Here is a 22687-nt window from a genome sequence, read left to right as displayed (position 1 = left end):
TTATTAATAGAAAAACTGAATGCAAATCCACCCAGAAGACCAAAATAATCATTTAAACTAGTTATTGCGGTCGAATCATTTCTCTTCAATAAATTTATAATATATCCAATGAACAATTCGACTCTCTGCTAACGGAAGATTTCTTTTTGATTCACAAACAATTTCTCCCTGAAACACGTTTTCACCACTCTTCAAAAAAGAATCGAAATTTTCCCACTTCGGAGGATTGTTGAGTCACTGATTGCCTGTCCGAAAGTTCGGATATGAATATCCTCTGGAAGTTTAATATACTGAATACAATAATAAACGGATTTGTTTACAAAATATTCTCAACACGTAGGCTTTTTTAGATGTTCAAGTTAATGGATTAACTTTTCGTAATTTTCATTAGTGTTTGTTCACTTCAAATTGGCAATTGAAGAATTGCTATGAGTGATCATAGCGTTATATTTAAAAATGCAAAAATTAGAGCGCTGCATTCATAGTCACTTGTTAATTCAGATATAATTGCGTATTATTTTGTTTTGAATGCTTAGTTAATAGACAGGCATCTCTCTCATTAGAATGAAACATTCTTGTTTTCATAGATAAGGCTAGTTTTTCCAGCAATTAAATGCAGTATTCATTAATTCAATTCTTCCAAAAACGAGTTTTTGATGAAACATTTCACTAAGGAATCATTTGAGGAGAAGACAGTGGATAATTATTATGAAAAGATATAATTGGTGGTCTATCGATTATTCTCGTTTTTGTGGAGTGAGTAGATTGTTTTATTGATTCCAATTATTTTGATACCATTTCATGAAACTTTAGGTCAAGCTCCGGGTGCATTTCGCTCCAGAGGCATGGGAAAAAACAAGAGTAGAGTAGATGAAATCTACTGCAGTTCCTACAATTTTCGCTCATATAGAGAGGAACTGACACGACAGGTAAATATTGCAACTTCACTTAGTACCTCAATTATTGTGTAAAAATAATTTTTTCTCAGATTATACCTACATCATATTATTCTGAAATGTTTTTGTGCATAAACTACCACTCCATCCACTTCGACTACTGAGCTTCTCCTTGTAAATCAATCCTCAAGTGTTGATACTAGAAGTTCATCATCAGTCAATTCAATCGATTACCATAGATAATGTGAATTGGAGAAATTGTACTTGAAAGAAAAATTCAAGCCAGGAAATACAAGATATTGTAGAAAAATTCTTTATGAAAGTGCAAGACATTAGAAAATCAAGTATAATTTGGATTTGGTGAAGTAAATGACATTTCAATTTTGATCAACTTATGTCGTTTATCACAATGTCTTATACTGATAAGGTCAAGGAGGACTGGAACAGTAATCTGTAAACAGGACCGGAACAGATATAGACCCTGTATTTGCCAAGAAAAGTATTTGATTTTCAACATTGTTTTTCTTTACAGTGAGAGCATTATATTCTGCAAAGGTTCTTTGAGAATGTATGTTTTTCCTTGAGGAATTTTTAATGACAATTGTTATCACTAAACGATGAGTTCAATTTTTGAGCGAATATACACGAAGAGTGACTTTTTCATAGTATTCTATATCTCCATTAAATGGTTTACAAATAGTTCATAAGACGAGAGTTGCAGGACAAGAATTTTTAGTCAAAATTTTTCGTGTAAATGATGCTAACTTACTGCCGGTTTCATAATCAAACCTAATGTCGCTTTAATTTGAAAACTTTCTTCAAATGATCTTTAGTAGGAACTAAAGATGACACTAAAGGAAGCTCTAAGCTTAAAGTGACTTCAATTTGATTATGAAACTGGACGTGAGCCGAAATTTATGTTGAACTTATTAATGTCGCAAAATGTCCATCAAACCACGGATTACAGCACTTCTGTGCTTTTGAGCCGCCATGTTATTGCAAAATCTTCCAATTGCCGCCACTATCTTGTTAGAGTCACTATAAGAAACTCTTGTATCTGGCGCCATAGGCCTGTTACACTAAGGCTCGGTTGTTCAATTCTGGTTTAAACCGAGATTAAAGTTAATCCTGGATGAACGTGACGGATTTGAACGGAAATGTCAAAATTAATCCAGGATTAACTTTAATCACGAATTGAACAACCGGGCCTAAAAACGAAAAACTAGTTGAGCGCACTGCAAATTTTTAGGAATCGCCTAATTTGAATTCGTTTGCATGTAAACCTCACTTCCGATTACCTCAGCTGAGTTTCGAATATTTACGGCAGAGCTGTAGAAAAAGTTCCAGAGATCACGTTATGATGAAAATGTTCCCATGGAAACATAATCTAATTTCAAACTTCTATAAAATTATTCGAAAACTAGAGAACTCATTTTGAGTTTTCATGAGAAATAGTGACAATGAAATGGACTCAAAAATTCATCAAGAAACAAACAAACAAGTTACCATTAGTACACCCTTATAACACAGAAATCACACCTAAGGCCATAATACTACCAATTCTCGAAAATCTATTAACTTTAGCATAAACTTTTCTGTGTTCACATAAAATATCTATGTATTATAATCATTGTGATTGTGAATGTAACCAAATTATGCCCGTTTTCACCAACGATCCCTAAAGAAGCCCCTATCTAAGTATTCCTTAGCTTTAGGGAGTACCTAACTCTACCCTTTATATAAATTAATTTTCAGCGTACAAAGGTACACTTTGTTAAGGAGTACTCATCTAGGCAACGGATAGGAGCTCGTAGCTACGAAATTTGGCTAACCTAACCTAACCTAACCTAACTTTACCCTTTATATAAATTCGTTTTCACTGTACAAAGGTACACTTTGTTAAGGAATACTTATCTAGGGAATGGATAGGAGCTCGTAGCTACGAAATTTGGCTACGAGGGTACAGACATAATGGTTCACCGAACGATTTTTTATGTCTTGCAAACAGATTTCCGTTTATATTCTCCTGAAATATTCCAATGTCCTGTGCCCTATATTCATTGTTTCCCTGTAATCAATTGAAAAGAAATGTATTTCGTGTCAGATTTCAATAGTACTTCGAAAACATAAGGATCTGTGCTCGTGACATTGACCTGCGTTGTAGTTTGACGTTAAAAATATCAATTTTTTTGAAAGAAATTACGCAAGTATCTGGCTTTTAAATCCGAGTAATCATGAAAGGAGAAAATAGAAGTGAGCTTTTATAGAATACATAGTACTCCGCTCTACACATACACTCCTACATATAACACTGGATTATGTGCAGTGGCGGCTCGAGCATATTTATCGTGGGTCGGTAGATATATATCAATATCAACTTTCATCATAGTTTTGGTCTTTATTCTTCGAAAGGTTCTTAAAAAATTGTCGGAATTTCATTAGTATTATATATTCAGCACTTACGTTCATAGAAATTATCAAATACGATTAAAATTCGTTTTAAGTAACAGCGATCTCTTGTAATTTGATATAGGAAACTGATACTATCAGATATTGGCAGAAAAAAGTAAATAAGAGGCTTATGTAATTTTAAATGTTATCCGAATGAAATTCCAACAAAAATTATTTAAGTTTGAAGCAATTTGACTCATTGATATCAGCGCTCCTTCGATATGTTTACAAGGCAGTTTCGGCACGCCGTACCTGACCGTACTGAACGAACGGTCGGTCACTCGGTCGCTAGAGAAGACATCTGCGGCTCTTTCTTCGTAGCTCGATTGGAGATGAGCGTATTTTGTCTACGGACCGATTAGATGTGGGATTTAAATTGAAACAGCGTATTTCAAAGAGTTCCATATTCCATGAGTTATCATATACCTAATTTTTTCGATTTGTATGAAATTTATTGAGAGCTATGTCATATATGGAATTTCTAATTCATCATTATTTTACACAAGTGAGAATTCACATTTTCGTTGCTCGGGAAATTTTGGGTCGGCACCCTGACGGGCCGCCACTGATTATGTGATCTATCTAAAAACAGAAAGTGTTTCAAATTCATTTCATAGTAAAGTTCAGTACACACCAAATTTTTGGCAGAATCTTGACAAAGAAGTTAGGTCAAAAAAGGGGTTACCTCGGGAGTTACCTATATGACATATTTCAAATAGAAAGATTCATGAGAAGAAAAGATGTATTTCAGAATATGCTCATGTTTTTAAATAATCTGAAGATTGAAAGATGAGAATAGAACAAAGTGGTATATTTTTTCTTGGATTGAATGCTATACTGAGAAACAATCTTGAAGTATATTTCAACAACAGTTGAAGTGTTTTTATGTGAAGTGTTGTCGATTACCCAACTTTCAGTACTCTCCTCAAGCATATCAATAAAAAATTCTTATTTCTATATATTGTTCAATCTTTTTTCCCAAATATTCAATTTCCTATTGATGATAATTCACTCAACTTACTTTCTATAGGAAGAAATATTCATCTAAATAAAATAGTTCCGTACTAGTTTTTTTTTTATTGGGATACTCATAAAGACAGAAACATAAATCCAATATTCCCTTTGCTTTGATAGTCATACAAATCATTCTATATGGTGTCAACGAACATCCTCCTCGAGATATAAAGAATCGCCTAATTCCAACATGACTGCATTTTTTCATAAACTTCCATTGTATATGTGCAAAATTTTTCACACAATTTCAACACAACTGCTTCTATTCATTCCTAAGAACAAGATCTGCTTTATTGGTATTCGAGCGATTTCTACTCTTTAATGGTCTCAAATATTATTATTCATTTGCTAGAAATTGGTGTTTAGAAGTTATCACAGTTTGCTGGAAACAGTCTGCCAACTTCACAGCGGTCACCATACGTCCGAACATGACCAACCGAAGACGTCTTGAAGAGTAAAATTTCTACCTGGGTAGTGGTATTACTAGATAGAACCAATCGTATAAAGAAATGCACTTTACTGATGTATTTATCGATTCACATAACGAGTTCATCGTAATGATAGGTAACCATAAGAAAATGTAACTTATTTCAGGAGTTTGCTGGATTTCGTTTCCATAATTACTGCGACATTGAGTATATTTAAACTCAATAATCCAGCGGAAATCCCGTGTCACCATTCTGTAGGTTATTGAAACAAATTCATGCATGCAACTTGTAACGAACATGATGAAGAAAAGCATCTGAAGTAAAAAATCAACCGATTCCTTTCTGATGAATAACCGGGAGTAACTTTTCTATGGCAAATTTTTCAATAGAGAGCAAAATGGTTATGGATGCAAGTTGTCAGCCCTTTTTACAAATGCCAAAAAAGATGGAAAGCCTTTCTTTCGTTGTAGCTGAATCAAATCCCTTCGTGTGAAGTCCACTCAGACTCATTGTTATCCATTTCCATTCATAACCCTAGAACTTTTCGCAGAGGAATATTCGAGCTTAATTTTCTCGTATATAAATGTTTCATACAAATTTAACATGCAAACATTTCCATTCATTCCATCTTCCTTCGTATTGAATTCAAAAATAAGGAGGAGAGCATAACCTATAGATAATGGTAAAATAAAATGATAGAAATCATTTCCGAAACATCTCCATTATAATCGGAGGGTATGGAAATGGAGAGGACCTTTTGAGTTCTCTACTATATTCATGTCAGCATGATGTGTTTCCAGAGAAGATGAATAGATTTGAAGCATGCAAGTATTATTCCACCTGGAGTGCATCGAAGTGAGATTTTCCATCATATCAAATGGTAATCGTATATTTTCGTTTTTTATTACTTGTGTAGCTGTATTTGAGATCATGTCTCGAATATCGATGTTCTGCAAACACTTTACGCAAATCAATAGGGCGAAAAAGTCGCCGAAGTTGAACAAAACGCGAGCCTCTTCGAAAAATGTTTTGCGGTGTGATAAAAAAAATTGGGATTAGAGAGAACATGAAAAGAATATGTTGCATTGTTCCCAATCATTCTGATTATCATTTTATTCAAAATAACCTCTTCCTCCTAATTGGATTCGAATATCTCGAAAATTACAAGAAATGTTAAACGAAAACAAACAAAAATGAAAACTTGGAGGGTTGGTTGTGAAACGATCGATCACTCATATTAGTGAGATATTTCTTCTTGGTTACTCTACAAAAAAATTCGACATCAGCATCATTCGCTATTATGCTTAATTCGAGGTTTGGGAATTTATATTTTATGCTGCATAATCAAGAAAAAAAAAACACTCCATACAAGAACGCTACAAGAGCATTTTCATCCGTTAAACATCATCAGCTCAAAGCAGTGTTGGATATTTCGAAGAATGAAGTATTTTCACCGATAAAGTGATAAGACTTTAATTAGTTGTTATAGGATTTTTTTCTGAAATTGACTAGTTGCCATCAAAATAAAAATTCTAAAAGCGAAGGAGATCTACATGTTACCAAATGATTATTGGAATGTCTTTTTGGATTGATGTGGCCGACACCTACTTGATGAAAATGAAAAATTAAACTGAAGAAACTATATTTTGATTGTCGTACACCTAATAAAAAAATCCTCATCCTACAGAAAATCGTGCAATTCAGTGTATTCAGTTCAATGTATGTGTTATCGGAATTTTAATTCGTTAAAATTTTCGAAGTTGGTGTTCATCTCCGGAGTCCAGGTCTTTATAGTTGGTTCTGCAGAAAACATCAGGTGAGCTTATTTTTCGAATCTTTTTCCTGAGTTTTCTCATAGCGTAGAAAACTTTTGGCTTTATATCATAGTTATATTAGACTATTTCGGTGAAGATTCCTGAATATTTTATTATTTTCAAATTGTTTGATATTTTGAGAATTTTTAGTATAAAATCATTTCTGAAACCCCAGATAATGAGGGCTCCTACATGGAAGCGACTGATACTGAAGAATTCAGCGACGGTGAACACGAGGAGCTTGTAAAGTTCAGAGAAGAGGCAGGGCAGTTGAAAGCTCAAATTGTCAAACTGACTGAAACTGTGTCACAGTTGGTCGGTGAGATGCGCCTCTTGAGAGAGGAAATGGCAAAAATATGCCGAAATCTCATACTTACGCCGCAATCACAAAACCGCCGGTAGCGGGTTCCAAAAATAATTCCCTTGAAGGAATTGTTTCACAACCCGAAACAAGTAAAAATGATGCAACGCTGGTTGCGAAGGCCCCAAACGCGCCCCCAACTAAACGCGCGCGAAAAGAAAGCTCCTCTTCTGATGAGGAAACCGTCAAGAAGACAACGGGAGTGCCTAAAAGGGATAAAATCCCACCCATCACGATGATGGGTACATCAGATTGGGTAGAGATCTCAAAAGCTCTCTATACCAAGATATTCAGTTATAAACGGGCTACCGTAGTGAAAGACGGAATCAAGATTATAGCCAAAACTGTAGATGACTACAGAAAAATAACTAAATTCTTCGACCAACTTGGCAAGGAGTACTTCACATACCAGATGGAGGAGGAAAAGAAAATTAAATTTACGCCGTCATTAGGCATCTTCCAATAGACGCAGATCTGGAATTGATCAAAAATGACCTGAGATTACAGGGAATCGATGATGCTGAGGTGTCTAGAATGACATCAAATAAAACGAGAAAGCCGATACCATTATATCTGGCTAAAACGCAAAAAAAGGATATATACGACATCCAACGACTCTACAACCTCTGTATTGTGGTCGAAAGTCCAAGCCAATGCTTCAGATGCCAAAGGTACGGACACGCACAAAATAAATGCTCCTTCCCGTGGAGATGTGTGAAGTGTTCGGGGAACCATAGCAGCAAAGATTGTGAACTCACTAGGAAAGGTGAAGAAAGAAACGCTACATGCGTTTTATGTGGTGAAAAAGTCCATCCAGCAAGCTACAAGGGATGTAGTGAATTTAAGCTGGTGACTAGAAAGAAGAGAGCCGGCCAAAAACAAACAGAACAGAAAAAGCCGTAGGATAAAGAAACACCTGCACGAAAAATTCTGGAAACTGTAAAAACCAAACCTGCAGAACAGGAAAAGAAGAAAGAAACTTTCAAGCCTATGCAGAAGAAAGAGGAACAAGAGAAAACTCAATTAAAACCGACTATAAATAGTCAACAAAAAAAAAAGAAAAATATCTGAATCAGCCGATTATTTAGATATTTTCACGGAAAACATTTTCAACATGATAATGTTGAAAATTGAAAGAGAAATGGAGAAAAAGCTTCAAGCATTATTCAGTAAACTGAAATGATGGACCTTACGGATTTTAGGAAGAAATACCTCAAGATAATCTTGTGGAACATAAACGGGATCAACACTCGGAAAGTCGAGATAGAAGAAATAATATCAGAGAGACAACCTGATATTATAGCCCTACAGGAAACAAGAATAAACCGGAACAGACGACTGAATTTTATGAATTATGAAACATATAGATGCGACAGAATTACAAACACCGGAGAAGGAGTAGCAATATTGGTGAAAACAGATCTGAAACACTACTTGAAAAGAAGATCCGACGAAATACAAGGAGAAACAGAAAGAGTGACGATTGTTGCCGAATTAAATCGACAAAGTGTCGAAATTACCTCGGCACATAAGCGACCACAAAACAATTTATTGGAAGAGGAGATGAACAACATGTTGGCAGGAACAAACACGACAATCTGCATTGGAGATTTCAACTGTAAATCCCCATTATGGAACAGCAAAACAGTGAATAGAAATGGCAAAAAACTCAAGGATTTCGCCGAAAAACAAACTGCCATAGTGATTGGACCAGAGTTACCGACATATCTTGCTTTTGGTATAGGAATACCAGATATAATAGATATCGTGATGTTGAAAAATATAACTCAAGAATTCTTGATTGAAACATTGGAAGATGGAACCTCAAACCACAATCCCGTGGAATTGACAATTGGGGAAGACCCAAGAGAAAAACTGATGGAAATAAGAGAATATACCAATTGGGCCAAATACAGCCATTTAATACAATCGGAAATAACAGAACAATAAGCACTCCAGACGATCTGGAATGTGTGGTTGATAAACTGGAAGAGATTAAATTGAAAGATTACGAAAAAAGTACGAGAAGAGTGAAGAGACCAGCACCAAGTCATCCGCATGGCGATACGCCTAAAGAAGTAAAAGATCTTATACGAGAAAATCGAAGACTCAGAAGAATATATCGGATGAATAAAAATGATCTGAATAGAAGGAACCTCAACCGCCATAGCCAAGTTCTGAAAAATGCCCTGAAAGTTTCAAGAACAAGCAGATGGAACAAAAGGGTTCAAGAACTGAATACAATTGATCATTCTGCATGGAGAATGCAAAAAAGGTTACGAAGAGAAAAGACTAACATTCCACCCCTACACGGAGAAAGGGGAATGGCGTAACCCAATTCTGATAAGGCAGATGCATTGGCGGACTCGATCGAACGAGAATCGAGAATAAATTATAGGATAGACGACGATAATGAAGATTTGGAAGAACTGGTTGAAGAAAATGAAGAAGAAATGGATGAATTACCAGCGGCTGCTGAAATAGACAAACCAACATCGCCAAATGAAATCAGGGAAATAATTAGAAGTTTGAAAAGAGGAAAGCTCCCGGAAGCGAGAAAATAACGAATGTTATGTTGAAGAAATTACCTAGAAAATGTATAGCTGCTCTAACAAATATCGCGAATGGAATTATGAGGACAGAACACTACCCAGAAAAATGGAAAACAGCGGAAGTCATAGTGTTCAATAAACCATTCAAAGAGAAGAAGTTCCCACAAAACTACAGACCGATAAGTCTACTGTCGGCGTTAGGAAATGTAGTAGAAAGAATTATATCCACGAGGCTAAATGAGGAAACCGAAAATCTGAAACTAATACCACCAGAACAGTTCGGATTCAGAAGAGAGCATTCAACAGAGCAACCATTATTAAGGCTCACAGAATACATTACAGAGGGATTTCAAAATAAACAAGCTACAGGTTTTGTTTTACTAGACGTCGCCAGAGCATTCGACAGAGTATGGCATGAAGGATTAATATATAAGATGAGATGTGCTGGATATACGATCAAAATATGCAAGTTGATCCGGAATTATCTCAAAAATAGAAGATTTTACGTGAAAGTGGAAGGAGAATGCTCCACAACAAGAGATATAGAGGCTGGAGTACCCCAAGGGTCAGTACTTTTGGGCCATTTCTGTACAACACATACATTCACGATATTCCGAAGAATCCAAGAACCATGCTAACTTTATATATGCTGACGACACCAGGCATAGCAACTCGACACCGCAACCCAGAAGTAATAGAACGAGTTCTATTAGAAACGATTGGCGAAACAAATGACTGGTGCATAAAGTGGAATATCAAGCTCAATGGACCAAAGAGACAAGCAATATTACTACAGAAGAGAAGACTGCGACCCACAACGAATCTAGAAGTTGACGGCGAAGAAATCGACTGGAAAAATGAAGCCAAATATTTAGGAATAACGCTTGACAAAGGACTTACTTGGAAAAGTCATATCAAACAAGCAATCGACAAACGAAAGCAGCGATGAATAGGCTCTACCCTCTAATAGGAAGAAGAAGCCACATGTCGAAAGAGACAAAATTAAAGATAATCCGGAAGCCGTTGCTAGGCCTCAACTGACTTATGGATCAATTTCCTGGGGTTTCGCGGCAAAGAGCCACATCAAAAGAATTCAGGCCACTGAAAACAAGCTGCTACGATGTGCAATAGATGTACCTTGGTTTGTCAGGAATAGACAGCTTTATAGGGAAATAAAATGGGAAACCATAATGGAATTCATGAACATAAGAGCAGAGAAATTATTCGAAACAGCGAAAAACCATCCGAATCAAGAACTCAGGAGACTAGTGGACTACGACCCAGAGGAAGACAAAAGGAGAATGCGAATTTACCGAAGGAGACCAAGAGATCAATTAAGAAGAGATCAAAATAAGAACATAAACTTATTGAAGAATCCAATGAAGTGTTATCCATTAGAGGATAAACACATAAATCCCAGCACTATAGTGTGCGAGAAGAAAACCGACTAAAAGATGAACAGTTTATAGGCAAATGCCCGGAACCAATATTCAAGAAGCAGTTAAGGGTTTTTAGTGGGTCTCGAGCTTAGGAGAGTGAGAATCCCCACACTTGTTCCCCCTCAGGAGAGGGTGGTTCGTCTGATTTGCAGATTTTCCCCCTGCTACACAAAAAAAAAAATGAACTTGGTTCGTTAGCAGTGGCGTGAGCTACACCAATGCGCACTAGTGTGACGTGGCATGAGGCTTTACCGGAGCGACACGAGTACTTCCGATCTCTTGTTGAACCTCTTTTGCTATATCTTCTCTGCTTCATGCTGCGCTCCGAAGAACTAGTTGTTACTCTTCGCCTATGATATTGACCAATCAACGCCAATTAGATCGTTTCCTTTCTTAGGTATTAGTTCTTAGTAAAGCTGTATGAACCAACAATTACGATTCTTGAGCACTCATAAAAAAATCATGAATTGTCAAAATTATCTAACAGGATATCCAATTTCAGTTTCCTTCTATGGTTTCCGGGAGTCACAGACTAATCAAGCAGTTCGTAATTGCTTTTTTTCCGTTCAACTTTATCCTTGATAAATAAAAACTCTAATTTTAGGCCAAAATAACTACATAACTCGGACTGGCAGAAATCTACACCTTCAGTATACCTCGGAGAGCGTGCCGACATCGATGATGAGTAGCGATAGACCGGTTTCGCTCTTGTTTGAGCTCGTCAGTATCACAAACCTCAACCAAACGATGCCGACTGAATGAAGCGGAGGACATTTTGCCAAAAGCCAGCAGCGGCATCGAAGTATTAAATAAATCGATGCGACACCTGGCGTTCAACGACCTAAGCTTTCTCCTACAAGGCTACTCAAAGGTAGATATCTGCGTACATTTCTCTTCTCCCAGTTGATTTTACAGAGAAAGTGAGGCTTGGCTCAGTATTGGATGGACAGGTGGCGCGTCCCCAATTACGGGTGTCCTTTCTCGCTTAAAGACACCATCCTCTGCTTGCGATGTGCAACACTGGACTGTACTGATGAGGGACAATAATTCCGAAACCAGTCTGCAGTCTGTGCATATATACAGGGTGTTCTACAAGCTCTATGACAAACTTTGACAGAAGGTAGCCGTGCTTCTTTTGAACATTTTTTTCCTATGAACGTAGGTCCGATTCGTTTTCGTTTAGGATTTAGAAGCATTTCAAAAATTTTCTTTCATGTTTCGATTCAGTAGGCCGACAAAAAATATCGGTTTTGACACTTGTTTCACTAAGGATGGTATCAACAATGAACATAGTGAACATTTCAGCAACGTTTCAGTGTAAACGTTTGGGGTGGGATTTTTAAAAACGATTTGATGCCAGTACATGTTATAAATGATTTGAATGCAGATTTGTATGAAAATTTTTTGGAGCACAACCGTTTTGACTGCATTGTTGACATAGAGCTCAACATTGTTTGAAATATGTGGTATCAGCACGATGGTGCACTACCACATAGAGGGAGACAAGTAGTCAGTTTGCTGAATAAATGGATAGGTCAAGGAGGACCAATACAGTGGAAACCTAAGAAGCATCAGCTTGTTTATCATGTTGAAATTCAATCTTATACTTGATAGAATTCAAAATACGAAACGACCCAAATCTGATTTGCCGAGTAACGGCATCTTTAGTCAAGGTGAAGCGTGCATTCAAGCCTAAGTTGGACATTTTGAACAATTTTTATAGCCTCAAAATTTCCATTTATTATTATGATTTGAACATAAAAATATGATTTTTCAAATGCTTGTATTTTCTAAACGAAAACGAATCGGATATATGTTCATAGGAAAAAAAATATTCAGAATAATCACAGCTACCATTTGTCAAAGATTGTCATAGAGCTTGTAGAACACCCTGTATATATATTTCATCCTCTCTGGGAATTCTGGATTCATGACCACCACGCATTGAAGGAGGCGACAATTCTTCGGTGGAGTACTGTGTTGCTCCGGGTATACTTTCTTGATACTCATTAAGAGTTCAATGAAGGTTAAATAAACATGGGACTAACAGGTTGTTTTTGTGTCGCTGGTGACTGAACTAGTACTGATGAAAAACCTCTTCTGTTCATACCTAGGAAACACAATACGCACTATTTCTATGGTGAGAGAGAGACTCCTCTTTGTCGATTTGTGGCATTTTTATCTGCGTGTTTCAGGCTTTGAGCCTCTTTCAACTACAAGCGAACGAATAATGAGTCACAAGGCTTCAGTTCAGATGGGGCACCACACGTAGAAGAAGAAGAATGAGAGGAAGTTTCTACTACTGAATCATTTCAGTTTATAGGAGGCAGTGGTGGATCAACAAATGTATAGTATCGAATATTCCACTATGGATTTCAACTTAGAATTTAGATAGATCATTAATGACTGAAATGTAAGTAGAGCATCAATATGTTATCATTACCCCCAAACATTTTTCGATTGAAAATTTTTCAAAAAATTAAAAGAGCATATAAATCATTTTCATTATTTTTTCGAGATTTTATTTCAGGTGGTGAGTTAGCATATCATCTAACTGAGTACTCACTTTCTGTGAAACTGTACAACGCTTTGAAACCTCTCGGATATTTGGCAGCATAAAGACTTTGAAATTCCAATTTCAGACGAGGACCATTAGACATTACCGGTTTTGGTGATATACTTCCGCAGAAGGTGTCGATTTTTTCCATTCGACCATCTATATGGACATAGGCTATTAATGAATCCTGGCCATCACAGCTGAAACAGAATGAGGAATTACTAGATGATTGTTTTCGAAATTCTCAAGACTTCATCAAAAAACAGAAATATGAATCTGTATAGTTAAATGAGTTTCAATTAAAACGTATTTAATAACTTCGATTAATTTACTTGCTCTCATGTATAAAAGTGATCAAGATTAAAAAAGGTGCACAGGAAATATTCCTTTATCTTTGGTCATTTGTTTATTGTCATATCAATTTCCAGGAAAATCCATGCAAAAGGAATTCCGTGAAACAGTTAGCGTAGTTCTTTCGAAAGAGGAATGATTAAAAGTATACTCTTAATAATTAAATTTATATTGGAAATTTTTTCTAGAAATGGAAGAACAGATTGAAATTGTTAAAACAGATGTAAACATGATCAGGATACTAGATAGTGCAATAGTCCAACTACTAGTAGGCGAGGAGAACCACTTTTACGGTCTGTCTTCCATAAAAAAACATAATGAAACTAATTTCAAAATGCCGAGACCAAAAACATTAGGTACTCTTCGCTATCGATGAGTCGAATCGGTACTACCCATACCTGTCTGTGATCAGTGCTCACACCACTTTTGTCAGTATTGAAGATGATTTGTTTACATTTGCCTTTGGTAACCGTCAAAAAATCTCGAAATTCTGAAGCTTTTCTTAAATTCTTATTTTTGATCTGGCTTTCGGGTAGCGAGTATATGCTGGACACGCTCCAGACAAGGTATTCTTCTTTCGTTCAGAATTCTTGCGTCCTCAATATCCTCGGTTCTCACGAAGTTAGTATATAGTTCTAGTAATGGGTAATCTAGGGATAGGAAATATCCCATGAGAAGAAGAGAGAGCAAATTGCATCAGTTAAACAAAGAAAGAAATCTAGATCAATTTTCCCCGTTTGAACTTTCTAAGCAGATATACACAGATTATCAAGCACATATATATTATGAAAATGCCAAACTGCAGGTTAAATTCAACGAGAACCTGAAAACCAACGCCATAAATATAAAAAGAGTAGTGAGACAGGGCGACACTATCTCGCCAAAACTGTTCACATTGGTATTTGAAAAACTTAATTGGCAAATGAAAGGCATCAAAGTTGACGGCTCATTTCTCAACCACCTGTGATTGGCTGACAACATTTTCTTGTTTTCCAGTGATATTCATGAATTGGAGGACATGATAAATGGGTTGAATCGTGCATCAAAACAAGTTGGCCTGAAGGTGAACATCCAGAAGACCAAAATTATGAGCGAGGAAAATATTGCCATCTCGATAGACCAGCATCAAATAGAAAATGTTTCTCAATATATATATTTAGGACAAAATATCGCATTGGGAAAGGATAATCAGCGAGCAGAGGTCAATGGATAATGTGGACAGCTTTTGGAAACCTTGCACATATACTAAGAAATACGGCCATCCCTATAAATCTTAAACGTAAAGTGTTTTACTCCTGTATTCTACCTGTTTCCACATACGGGATGGAGACCGTAACCCTCACAGTTAAAAGTTCAAATAAACTAAGAGTAGCACAGAGGGTAATGGAACGTGCTATGCTCAACATATCATTGAGAGACAAAATCAGGAACAAGGAAATCAGGGACAGAACCAAGGTCAGGGATGTCATTGAGGAAATAGCGGTAAAAAAGTGGAGATGGGCTGGTCACATAGCCAGATAGTACAGCAGCAGATGGACACTAAGAACACTACAATGGACACCTGGAGAAATAGAGGCAGACCACAAAGAAGATGGGTGAACGATATCGGAGAGATAACAGGTAGAAACTGGCTGAGTCAGGCCAGAGATAGATGAATGTGGAAGAGTATAGAGGTGGCTTTCATTCAGGAGTGGATGGTGAATAGCTCAAAAAGAAGAAGCAGAAGGATATCGAAGATATCCATTGTTTTGCGAATCGTGTAGGAGACACTTCAGAAAGAATGTCATTTTAACACTGTATACATTCAAGAATGTATGATATTTCTGTTTGAACAAAAAGATCTGTTTTCTCGTCATCTTAATCTCAAAAAGAATTATTGTACAAGTACCTTGTCATTCAATTTGCTCAAAAACAATCTATAAACTACTTGGATATCACTATTTTGATATCCATTGAAGCAAGATAATTTTTGTTAGAGAATTCATTATTCTTGTAATTATCCATCAATTTCTTTGAGATATATAGGTACCCATTCCCTACTACTGCATCAGATGTATTTCATCTTTGGGGTGATTTTTATGAATTCAACAACTGATATAACGTCTTTAAACTTTAGCCAAAGTAGATAACCAACATAAACTCTTCTCAAGCAACTGCATATCATTATGTGCCCCTAAAATAATTTTCACCCTTTGCGAAAATAAATATATTTAAAGACTGATGTCTTGTATTTTCCATGAAAATAACTAAATGAGGAATCCCTTCAACCAGTTTGTGTAAACGTTAGTTATGTTAATCACTATATTTTCAAATTAATTTATTGTTTGAAGTAATATATATGAAGTAAATATAATTATTAATACGTAATTACCAAGACCTTTATGTAGAGCGGATAACATAGCGCTGATTTAAAACCCAAAAATGTTTTGACAAGCGTCATAACCCCACATTTTAGTAGCATGCAGTATATGACACATGTAGAATGTGTAAAATTTCCATGGCCTACCAAGTGCTAAAATAAAAATGAATGAAGTACACAGTTTGGTGCAAATGAAAGGAATAAATTCGATATTTCGTAAACCGGCGACTTCAAGGAAAAATCCTGAAACCCGTCGATTTTCATTTTGAAACAGGCTATTCGTATGGATATCTTTTTATTTTTGACGTCATCTATATGAGCGTGATGACGTCATCGCTGAAATTTTTATATGGAAATGTGGGTGATGTGATACATTATTTGAAAGGTCTTTTATATACCTATTCAGCCATATCAATAATGTACAGTAATTGATTTTTGTATTTGTTTAAAAAATTAATAAAATTTTATTATTACAATAAATATTCGATATGTATTAATCGTTACATACAACGAAACCTAAATTAAGTGCTCAAATTGTTTACCTTCAGCTAAAATACAATGATAAAGACCTGCCGCGAACTCCTCTCGAACCTTCTCTATAACTTACGGAGTTATTTGTGCAACCTCAGTACGTATCCTTTCTTTGAGTTCATTGATATTTTGTGGTTTATTTTGGTACAATTCGCTCTTCAAGTATCCTTCATAAAAAGAAATCAAGAGGAGTAAAATCAGGTGACCTACGCGGCCATTCTATTGTTCCTCTTCGAACTATCCACCGATTTGGAAAGACGTTGTTCAAATAGTTGCGCACCAAGACATCATACCAATACTTAATAAATTTTATTGAGAAATCTAATTAAACAAATACAAAAATCAATTACTGTACAAATTGATATGCCTGAAGAGGTATTTAAAAGATCTTTCAAATAATGTAGTAGTAGTAGTAGTAACAGTCGTTTATTGCAAATATAAGCATATAAGCAATTGGCCATCGACCTGAGGTCCTTCAGCCTATAAATTTACACTTTAATATATAAAAATGTTACAATTATATATTAACATAAAACATTACTTAATTTGTTTATGAGAGTCTCTGTTGGGTGTTTTCTAGTTGAAATGTTTACATCTTCATGATATTGGGGGATCACTTCTTCTAACTCTAACAATCTAGAATAAAATTTTTTATTTAGCCTATTGATCCTCTCCTTGATTGGCTCAATTCCTGTTGCTGAGAAAAGCAGGTGGTTTGGGGGATTATGCAGAACATTGTTAGGGTGCCTCATTCTAGTGATGGTCCTCAGTGCTGTCGTTTCTGCCACCTCCAGATTTTTAATTGCTGGGGCTTTGCAATTGGCAAACAGTGGATGGGCATATTCCAGTAAGGGTCGACATATAGTTTTATATATTTTTGTGGCACTCTTTATGTTGATACCCTGTTTCTTATAGGTTAGCTTTGCAAAATATTTCGCTCTAGATATGGTCTTTTTTTTAATTAATTTTGTGTGTCTGTTGAAATTGTACCTGTTATCGATTTGGACTCCCAAGTATTTTATTGATGAGGATGGTGTTACAGACGTACCATTAATGATTATATGTGGGGATCCTTGAGAAATTATGTGATCGAAGATTATGAGTTGTGATTTGGCTGGGTTAGGTGTTAGTCTCCATTTAAAGAACCATTTGGTAATGTCATTTACCAGAAGCTGTAGTGCTTGCATGCAAGTCTCTAGAGATTTTTCGTGAACAATCAACGTTGTGTCGTCCGCAAATTGCAATATGTATTTTTTCTTTGTGGTCTTAGGGTAGATGTCATAACCATAGAATTTGTATAGTGTTGTGGAAAGTGGAGATCCTTGTGGTGTTCCTTGCTCTGGAGAGAAAGATGTTGAAAATGAGTTGTTTATTTTGACCGTCAGCTTTCTGTTTTCCAGAAACTGCTTGCAGAGTTTTATTAAGATAGCAGGGCATTTTATCTTGTTCAGTTTGAAAAGTAGTCCCTTGTGCCACATGCTGTCGAATGCTTTTTGTATGTCCAAACACAATGCTGAAGTTTTCAGTTTACTGAGCGTACAGTGGAAGATGCATACAGGGTGTCCGGGGAATAACTGTACATACTCTTACCAGAGATAGAGTTGGACTAGCTGGTTACGGATTGACTATAAAAAATTAATTTCTGGATTTCCCTAGAAAGCTACAGGATGATTTTCCAACCTCATGAAAATACTTAAACCATCATGAAATCCAAACTTATTGACGGATATTATTGAAACTTGGAAGGTTATTGACACTTGCTAAGGTCACGTCAGAAAGATATCAATTATTTCATTATTCCAGAGCCGGACTCATTAATCCTCATTTAAAGTGTTCAGGGTGAAAAAAACACTTTGTATTTCGAATTACAAATAATTGATTCGCTTTTAAAGAAGAAGCTGAATTATGCTTCAATTTATGGTATCACTCAAAGTAGTCACATCAACAATTGTTTTTTTATGAGTTTTTGAACTTGGATAAAGTTCGAAAAATTGAATTTTTCACCATGAAGAGAACTGAAAATCTCATGTTTGAAAATGAAATGCGAAAGTATTAGTAGAAAATTTACAGAAAGTTCAGAGCTTTGATAAGCACTTCAATAACGAAATAATAACAAATGAAAAAACTGAAATACAGTAAAGAGTACCTAATAAAAATAAAAATAGGAACAAATGAATTGCTGAGTCAACGATATTTCAAAAGTGGTTCGAAATGAAAACCATTAGCTTGTATACATTTCTCTTGCCGAATTTTCAAATTGGATACAGCCTTCCGAATCATATCGCCATTATTTCTTAAAATATCGCAACAGTTGATTATTCTGTTCATCAGCTGTTCTCTTGACTGGAAGAAGTGTAACTTCGGTCTATATCATTCTTGTCGAACACCCGGTATACATAAGAATAATTTTGAAATATGCTTCTGTATACCCTATACACATCACCAATTTTTTTTTCAAAATACCTTCATTTACTCCCTCAAAGTGAAATCCGCGTCTGGGGTGGCCACCCAGTATATCAACAAATTATTATAGTCTTCTTCACCTTCAGTGACTTTTTTAAGAAAATTCATTATTTATTTTCGACCTGCACAAGATAACTAAATCCTGTTCAGGTAAATAAATTGCAATTTTCGAACTTTATCCAAAGTAAGAAATTCATAAAAAAATAATTGTTGATGTGACAACTTTGAGCGATACCAAAAATTGAAGCATAGTTTAGCTTCTTTCTAAAAAGCGAATCAATTATTTGTAATTCGAAATACAAAGTGTTTTTTTTACCCTGATCACTTTAAATGAAGATTAATAAGTCCGGCCCTGGAATAATGGAATAATTGATATCTTTCTAAGTCAACCCTAGCATTTGTCAATAACCTCCTAAGTTTCAAGAATATCCGTTAATAAGTTTGGATTTTATGATGGTCTAAGTATTTCCATGAAGTTGTAAAATCACCCTGTAGCTTTCTAGGGAAATCCAGAAATTAATTTTTTATAGTCAATCCGTAATCAGCTAGTCCAACTCTATCTCTGGTATGAGTATGTACAGTTACTCCCCGGACACCCTGTATATCAAATAAGGTATGCAGGAGGAAGAACTTCAAAGAAAAACTCGGGAGAGTAATTACACTTCCTACCACTCCTAGAGCGATGAGTACATTCATGTTTATAGATATCACGGCTTCAACCTCCTTGACCGAAGGGAATATATTTTCATCAATAGGAATATTTCAGATGAAAATATTGAGAATCAATAGTAGATGTTCGATTACTGGGAATTTATTTTATTCATTATTTCATGTCGTCTTCTGACATCTCAGCCTTCATAGTATTCAATATTATCAATGAGGATATTCCTCTTTTGACTTTTTATATACTTATAGGTATAGGTAGTGATTAACTCAATATACTATTTATAATAAACAAATTAATTCAGATGCATAACATCCGTGGATAATTAAATCAACAAATCTTACGATCTAAATTGAACTGACAAACTACCATCGCTCATCGCTCGGGGTATTACCAGAAATATTCATTTCGTCCTCAAAGAGTAGATGCTGACCATGATTTCGGTCTTATTTGACCTCGTCAGAGCAACAAATGCCGGCTGCTTTTATTCCATGACAGTTCCTTCTTTAAAGAAGGAACTGTCATCCGGTAATTTCAAAATTAAATGAATCAACGTTTCTTTGCAGTCTCTGTTTCTGTGTGTTGACAATTAATGTCAAACAAAAACCACAACTCAGAAGATTTTCTAAAAAATAGATTTTTCGTCTGATGAAGGAGTCTGATATAGACTCCGAAACGTTACAGAATTATAATTTCAACGTTATTGATTTTGAGTTCATTGTCAGGCAACAATTTTTTCTAGTTAATTTGCTCCTGACAAATTAGTGCAAGAATTTAAGCAGGAGCAAATCGTTGATTTCAATTTTAATTGATTTTGTTTCAGAGATTGGGAGTGAAAACCCTAAAAAGTTTATGAAGAGATGCAGAATCCTCCCAGAATAAATTTCAATCGAGATGTGCTGGATAGTTTCATGTGTCGCACAGCCATAACGACAGCTATCGTCCGCCACTGAGGCATCCTAGGCGATATTTTTCATGTAATTTCTTGTTGGAATCACCTGATCCTGGATGGCGAGCATGAAGCCCTCTGTCTCAGGAAACAACCTTCCGGAAGTCAACCAGTAGTTCGACGCAGATATGTCGACGTAATCATGGTTGACCTCGTTCTGGTGCCTTCCATGCAAAGGTTTGCCAATCAGTTTCTGCATTTTACTTTCTACAGAGTGTTCGACGGTTTCCAAGTGATCCTGTTGTAGCTTTAACGGTGTAGAACTATCAGCAACACAAACTACTCGATGGAGTTCTGACGAAGCAGCCTTGCTCAGGAAATATTTTCGAAGTCCTTCAATTTCCTGGGACATACGGTTGGACAAATCAACAATTCCTCTACCCCCAAGATGTTGTGGCAGCTCTGTCCGATCTATTGAGCTTTTGGGGTGATGTTTATTGTGTTTAGTCAGCATCGTCCTTATTTTTCTCTGTAAAGCTGCTAAATCGTTGGCCGTCCAAGAGATGATACCAAATGAATAGCTCAGCGCCGAGCAAGCGTAGGTGTTAATCGCTTTTATCATATTCTTGCTGTTAAGACCAGTTCCTATTACCCTTCTCAATCTTTGGGTGAACTCCTCTGTTAATTATTTCTTCATCTGGGTCTGATTGATTTTTCTTGCCTGTTTTATGCCTAGATACTTGTATGTGTCTCCTTCCTTCAATGCTTCAATTTCTGCACCTTCCTTGAGTTTGAACGTACCATCTTCTATTTTCCCTCTCGTTATGTTTAGCAGTCGACATTTTTCTAGTCCAAACTTCATTTTGATGTCTTCCGAGAATCCTTCCACCATTTTCAGCATTTGTTGCATTTGCCTCTTGGTAGATGCGAAGAGTTTCAAATCGTCCATGTAAAGGAGATGATTCAGTTTCATCATAGTTCTACTGCCGCTCTTGATGGAAAATCCGTAGTCCGTAGAATTCAATCTATGAGACAAGGGATTCAGGGCCATGCAGAACCACAGAGGGCTCAGCGAATCTCCTTGGAAAATTCCGCGTCTTATTGGAATAGGTCCTGTTGTAATGGAGCCATTTGCTGCTTTGAAGACTAGTACGCCAGGTTGACATGGCGTTTTTCAGGAACTTAACAATATTAGGATCCACCTTGTTAAGGTTCAAGATAGTCAAAAGCCATTCGTGAGGTATGGAATCGAATGCTTTCTTGTAGTCTATGTACGCAGCGTAAAGATTCCTTCGCTTGGAGAACGCTTGATTGCAGATAACTGAATCAATTATTAGCTGTTCTTTGCACCCTCGGCTCTCTTTGGTGCATCCTTTCTGTTGCATGGTGATTGGAGGATTGAGATCAACTGGACTGTATTTAATTTCTCAATTTTTTAAAAATACCTTCAAATCCTACCTTTTTTCCGGACTTAAACTTGGGTGTTGGATGAATCTTCGTAATTAGATGAAAACTCGTTTCACTCACGCTCTGGCCAGAGTTTCACTATATCTGGTTTGAATGCCGGAAAATCTTCCAGTTTGAAGTCGTCGAAATTTGAAAATTGTGAAGAATGTAGAATATTGAAAATATATTACACTGGAGCACAAGTACTTCGCAGTTGACAATTTGAATTGAATTGAATTGTTTTTTAACATGTGTCTTTAGAACATATGAATTCCTCTCACATCGATGAAATAGAAATTTGAAGGCATATACGGGGGAGGATTGAAACATACTTAAAATTAGGTGATTTTGACTGAAAAGAATTGAAAAGCTTTGGAAAATATTATAAGAGAATTGAATTTGAAAATGGAAAATATTTTAAAACAAAATTTATATAGAAAAAAAAACAAATTAATAATTGAAAGAAAAAATC

The 22687-nt window shown here is 36.0% G+C and overlaps 1 protein-coding gene and 1 long non-coding RNA gene across 2 annotated transcripts in view; one reads left to right on the top strand and one right to left on the bottom strand.

The window, feature by feature from the left end:
- Positions 1-22687, bottom strand: part of LOC123314933 (suppressor of lurcher protein 1) — a 723759-nt gene that overhangs the window by 41145 nt on the left and 659927 nt on the right. Inside the window, exon 10 of the mRNA XM_044900400.1 lies at positions 13522-13712. Within this exon, the coding sequence (XP_044756335.1) occupies positions 13522-13712 (191 nt within the window). The remainder of the gene's footprint in view (positions 1-13521; positions 13713-22687) is intronic.
- On the top strand, positions 627-1283 carry LOC123314939. Its single transcript, XR_006537884.1, has 3 exons — positions 627-756; positions 814-929; positions 989-1283. It is a non-coding gene; the product is annotated as an uncharacterized LOC123314939 (long non-coding RNA).

Source organism: Coccinella septempunctata, chromosome 6 (assembly GCF_907165205.1).
Source record: "Coccinella septempunctata chromosome 6, icCocSept1.1, whole genome shotgun sequence".
In the NCBI taxonomy this organism is placed as follows: Eukaryota; Metazoa; Arthropoda; class Insecta; order Coleoptera; family Coccinellidae; genus Coccinella; species Coccinella septempunctata.
This window is presented reverse-complemented; position numbering and strand designations above follow the sequence as displayed.